The 6,628-nt window shown below is 15.5% G+C and overlaps 1 protein-coding gene across 1 annotated transcript; it reads right to left on the bottom strand. All coding sequences in view use genetic code 6, as the record gives it.

The window, feature by feature from the left end:
- Window positions 1-1,337: 1,337 nt before the first annotated feature.
- On the bottom strand, window positions 1,338-1,549 carry TTHERM_002653493 (transmembrane protein, putative; the record flags this gene model as incomplete). Its single annotated transcript, XM_012799575.1, has 1 exon — window positions 1,338-1,549. A coding segment is annotated over one exon (212 nt), but the record flags the coding sequence as incomplete, so codon positions are not given.
- Window positions 1,550-6,628: the final 5,079 nt, after the last annotated feature.

The raw sequence follows: 6,628 nt of genomic DNA, 5'->3' as shown, positions 1-6,628 counted from the left end.
TTCGAAAAAATATTAAGAGATCAATTAAAAAAATAAAAAATAAAAGTAAAATTAATAAGATTATAAAATAATTTAAATATTTATATTTATATAATTAAGATTGAGATATATTTTTGAAGGACTTAAATACACTAATTAATTAAAATTAAAATAACATTTTTTTTATGAATAAAAAATAAAATGTATATTTTTGTAAATTTAATTGAATGTGATTAAATAACATAATCTAACTTAGTGAAAAACATTATAAATAATGAATACAATAAATAAAATGGATAGTTCTTTATAAAATGACATAGAAATTATTTAGCAAAAATATATACATATAAATAAATATATGTTTATAAATTTTATACATTTTTAAATAAATTTGGATATTTTGTAATAAATGAAAGCTAGTTTTTATTTTAAATACATAGACGCTGTATTTGATTTTTAATAACAAAACACCCATTACTATTTTAAATATTCAGATACACCCTCCTTAAAATCATAAAAATTAAATGAAATATCACCATTTATCTGTACATACCTAAAAATACAGTTGGTGATATTTTAATTACAGGATTAGCAATATTGATAAAAAAAAAAATAAATATCAAAAAGATTGCAAAATTTAAATAAAAATATTCTTAAAAAAATAGAAATATTTTAATATATATTTAAGCTAGTGTTGTTTGCAATTATAATATCACCTTATACAATATTCTTTAATTTTATATCTATCTAAGATGATTTTTGATAAAAATAGAAGGTAAATATCAAAAAAATTAAATATGAAGTAAAGATAATAAGTAATTAATTATCTTTATAATAATAAAAATAGCAATAGCTTAATAAATTTTAATTACTAAATAGTGTTTTTAGATTGTAGCATTTTACTAAAATCAATTTTATATCTAAGATGATTTTTAATAAAAAGAACAAATAAAAGTCAAAAAGAGTAAATATCATGTAAGATAATAATCGATCATCTTTATAATAATAAAATATAGGAATAGCTTAATAGATTTTAATTACAAACTTGTATTTTTCGATTGTAGAATTTTAATAAATATCAATTTTATATCTAAGATTTCTTTGTAAAAAGAACAAATAAATGTCAAAATGAGTAAATATAGCTTAATAGATTTTAATTACTAGCAAATATTTTTTGATTGTAGCATTTTAATAAAAACCAATTTTAAATCTAAGATTATTTTTAATAAAAAGAAAAAATAAATGTAAAAAAGAGTAAATATCATGTAAGATAGTAATCATCCTTATAATAATAAAAAATAGCAATAGCTTAATAGATTTTAATTACTAACTTGTGTTTTTCTATTATAGCATTTTACTAAAAATAAATTTTATAACTAAGATGATTTTTAATAAAAAGAACAAACAAATGTCAAAAAAGATGAAATTTCAAGTAAGATATTAGTATTTTTATAATAATAAAAAATAGGAATAACTTAATTATGTAAAAATAGCAAGTAAATATCAAAAAGTTTAAATATGAAGTAAGATATTTATTTACTATCCATATAATAATAAAAAATAGGATTAACTTAATAGATTTTAATTAATCACTTTTGTCTTTCGATTAAAGGATTTTAATAAAAATCAATTTTATATCTAAGATTATTTATGATAAAAATTCCAAGTAAATTAAAAGTTTAAATATGAAGTAAATAAGATAGCATTTTAATAAAAATCAATTTTATATCTTAGGTTTTTTTTAATAAAAAGAGCAAATAAATACCAAAAAGATTTCATACATATCAAACATAAAAATTTATTATAGCACTTCCAGGTATTAATTAAATTCTTATGGATGTGAAAATTTAAGAATTTAATTCTGGATTTGCTTTTAATAAAATAGATTAATTAAATTATTCTTTCTTTTATCATTACAAATATATTGCTAAACCTCTAATTAAAATATCACGAACTGTGTAGCAATGTACTGATAGATGGTGATATTTTCATTTAATTTTTATGATTTTAAGCTAATTTAGACTTTCTATTTTTTTATTTTTTTATCAACCTATTTTTATTAAATTTTGAAAATATAATGCCTTTTCTCAAATTTCGAATGTAAAAAATGAAGGCTGAGGGTAAAAAAATTCTTTTTAAAAATTAAAAATTTAATAAAAAAATCATAAAGATTGATATAAATTAAAATTATTAATATTATGAATTAAATTCTATTATAAAATTATTTATTTTAAAAAATTAATATTCAAATACATCAGCCATTCAAAAAAATAGTGATCTCAATTCACTAAATTTTTGAATGGCATTTAGCAATACTATAACTTTTTAAAAAAAATGGAATATTTTAAAATATATTGCAAGCTAGAGTTGTGTCTGTATGTAATTCATTCATAACAACATCTCCTAGATTTATATTTTTTCAATAATTTTATATCAAAGATGCGATTTTTAATAAAAATAGTAGATAAATATTAAAAATATTAAATATATTGTAAGATACTAATTAAGTAAATATCCTTATAATTATAAATAATAAAAATAATTTAACAGATATTAATTACTAACTATTATTTTTCAATAAAGCCATTTTCCACATTTAATAAAAATTAATTTTACATCTAAGATTACTTTTGAACCAACAAATAAATCTCAAAAAGTTAATACAAATTAATATCTTGTTTATAAAAATTGGAATTATCTAATTGATATTTCTAGCTAGCATTATGCCATAAAAACATTTACAAAAGATAAATACATACATTCATAATTTATGAGTAATTTTATATCTAAGATGATTTTTGATTTAAAGAACATAAATAAGTAAAAAAATTTCTTTTATACATATCAAATAAAATACTATCTTGTTTATAAAAAATATGAAAATTTTAATATTTATTGCAAGCCAGTATTGTGTCATTATAACATCTCCTATAAATAATATTAATTACATTTATATTTAAGTTTATTTTTGATAAATAAATGTAAATAACATTAAATATCAAGTCAGATATATTCCTTTTAATTAATAAAAAATAGGAATAACTTAATAGATATTAATTAATTAAAACTGGTGTTACTCTATTTTTACATTTTCCACATTTAATAAAGAATAATTTTATATTTAAGACTATTTTTGATAAAATTAACAAATAAATATCAAAAACATTAAATATAAAATGAGGTTATATCCTATAATAAAAAATATAAATAATTTAATAGATTTTACAACTAAGGTTGTGCTATTATAAAAATTTAATAAGATGATATTATATAAATTAAAAATTTGAATAATTTTATTGATATTAGCAGCTAGGATATTGTAATTCTAAAATGTTAAACATTGAGTATTAATTAATTAATTAAACTTATGTCAGTCTAAGATTATTTTTGATAAAAATAACAAATAAATGTCAAAAACATTAGAAATCAATTAAGTTAATTTTATTTGAATAAAAAAAGGATTAAATTTATATATAAATATTAATAATATGTATAGTTACTCTGCAATTAATAGCAACATTTTCAACTTTTTTTGAAATTTATTTATTTATTTTTATCAAAAACAATATTAGATATAAAGTTAATAAATAATTAAATATCAATTGAGAAAATACTATTGTGCGTAACGTAACCATCGCTATGAGATTCTAAAATTTTCCACATATTTATTTTATAGATAATTTAATATCTAAGATTATTTTTTATTCAAAAATAAATAAAAATCAAAAACATTATAAATTAATTATGATAACATTATGTAATAAAAAATAGGAGAAATTAATTTAATAGATACATATGAGTATCTATTCTTGTGAGACTCTAACATTTTAAGGTATTTATTATATGGATAATTTTAAATCTAAGATTATTTTTTAAACATAAACATTATTAATTAATTAAGAAAACATTAAGTAATAAAAAACTAGAGTAATTAATTTAATAGATATATGTGATGTGATAGCTATTTTTGTGAGATTCTAATATTTTCTACATATTTATTAAATTTATAATTTTAAAGATTAATTTTTATTAAAAAATAATTAAATGTTAAATAAATTATTAACAAAATATTATGTTAATAAAAAACAAGAATAATTTAATAGATTTTAGTATTATATTTAGCTATTATTATTAGATTCTAATACTTTCTACATATTTAATAAATTGATAATTTTTTATCTAAGATTATTTTTATGGAAAAACAATTAAATATCAAACAAATTATATCCAAAATATTATGTTCATAAAAAACAAGAATAATTTAATAGATTTTGTAACATATTTAGCTATTAATAAGTGATTCTGATATTTTCTACATATTTAATAAATTGATAATTTTTTATCGAAAATTATTTTTATTAAAAAACAAATAAATGTCAAATAAATAAAATCGAAAATACTTAATAAATAAATAATTTTATATCTAAGATTATTTTTAATTAAAAAGCAATTAAATATCAAACACAATATATCAAAATATTATGTTAATAAAAACAAGAATAATTTAATAGATTTTAGTAACATATTTAGCTATTAATATGTGATTCTGATATTTTCTACATATTTAATAAATTGATAATTTTTTATCTTTGATTATTTTTATTAAAAAACAAATAAATATCAAATAAATAAAATAGAAAATACTTAATAAATTAATAATTTTTTATCTAAGATTATTTTTATGGAAAAACAATTAAATATCAAACAAATTATATCGAAAATATTATGTTCATAAAAAACAAGAATAATTTAATATATTTTGTAACCTATTTAGCTATTAATAAGTGATTCTGATATTTTCTACATATTTAATAAATTGATAATTTTTTTTCTTTGATTATTTTTATTAAAAAACAAATAAATATCAAATAAATAAAATGGAAAATACTTAATAAATAAATAATTTTATATCTAAGATTATTTTTAATTAAAAAGCAATTAAATATCAAACACAATATATCAAAATATTATGTTAATAAAAACAAGAATAATTTAATAGATTTTAGTAAGATACTTAGCTATTATTATGAGATTCTAATATTTTCTACATATTTAATAAATTTATAATTTTTTATCGAAAATTATTTTTTTATAAAAAATAAATAAATATCAAATAAATTATATCGAAAATATTATGTTAACAAAAAGCAAAAATAATTTAATAAATTTTAGTAACATACGTAGCTATTGTTGTGAGATACTAATATTTTATACATATTTAATAAATAGATAATTTTATATCTAAGATTATTTAAAAAAAAAAAATACAATTAAATATCAAATAGATTATATCCAAAATATTATGTTAATAAAAAATAAAAATAATTTAATAGATTTTAGTAAGATACTTAGCTATTATTATGATATTCTAATATTTTCTACATATTTAATAAATTAATACTTTTTTATCTAAGGTTATTTTTATTAATAAACAATTAAATGTCAAATAAATTAGATCTAAATATTATGTTAACAAAAAGCAAAAATAATTTAATAGATTTTAGTAAGATAAGTAGCTATTGTTTTGAAATACTAACATTTTCAACATATTTATTATATTGATTAATATTGTATCTAAGATGATTTTTAAAATAAATAAATAAATAACTAAACATCAAATTTATTATATCCGTCCAAAATATTATGTTAATAAAAAATAAGAATAATTTAATAGATTTATAAGATACATAGCTGTTATTTTGAGATTCTAACATTTTCAACATATTTATAATATTGATTAATATTGTATCTAAGATGATTTTTAAAATAAATAAATAAATAACTAAACATCAAATATATTATATCCATCCAAAATATTATGTTAATAAAAAACAAGAATAATTTAATAGATTTAAGAAGATACATAGCTATTATTATGAGATTCTAATGCTTTCTACATATTTATTAAATTGATAATCTTATATCTAAAATAATTTTTTATTAAAAAACAAATAAATGTCAAATAGTTTATATCGAAAATATTATGTTAACAAAAAGCAAAAATAATTAAATAAATTTTAGTAACATTCATTAGTAGCTATTGTTGTAAGATTCTAACATTTTCCACATATTTATTATATTAATTAATTTTGCATCTAAGATGATTTTTAAAGTTAATAAATATCAAATATATCAAAAATATTATATTAATAAAAAAAAGAATAATTTAATTGATTTTAGTAACAAATTTAGCTATTGTTGTGAGAATCTAACACTTTCCGCATATTTATTTTTTATATTAATTTTGTATTTAAGTGATTTTTTATTAAGAAACAAATAAATGTCAAATATATAAAAACAAGAATAATTTAATAGATTTTAGTAACAAGCTTAGCTATTGTTGTGAGATTCTAACATTTTCCGCATCTTTATTATATTGATTAATTTTCTATTTAAGTGATTATTTATTAAAAACAAATAAATGTCAAAAAATACATTATATGGAAAATATTATGTTAATAAAATGCAAGAATAATTTAATAGATTTTAGTAACAAACTTAGTTATTGTTGTAAGATTCTAACATTTTCCGCATCTTTATATATTGATTAATTTTGTATTTAAGTGATTTTTATTAAAAAACAAATAAATGCCAAATAAATTATATGGAAAATATTATGTTAATAAAAAACCAAGAATAATTTAATAGA

The sequence above is a fragment of the Tetrahymena thermophila genome (genome assembly GCF_000189635.1).
Source record: "Tetrahymena thermophila SB210 genomic scaffold scf_8254453, whole genome shotgun sequence".
NCBI classification, from domain to species: domain Eukaryota; phylum Ciliophora; class Oligohymenophorea; order Hymenostomatida; family Tetrahymenidae; genus Tetrahymena; species Tetrahymena thermophila.
This window is presented reverse-complemented; position numbering and strand designations above follow the sequence as displayed.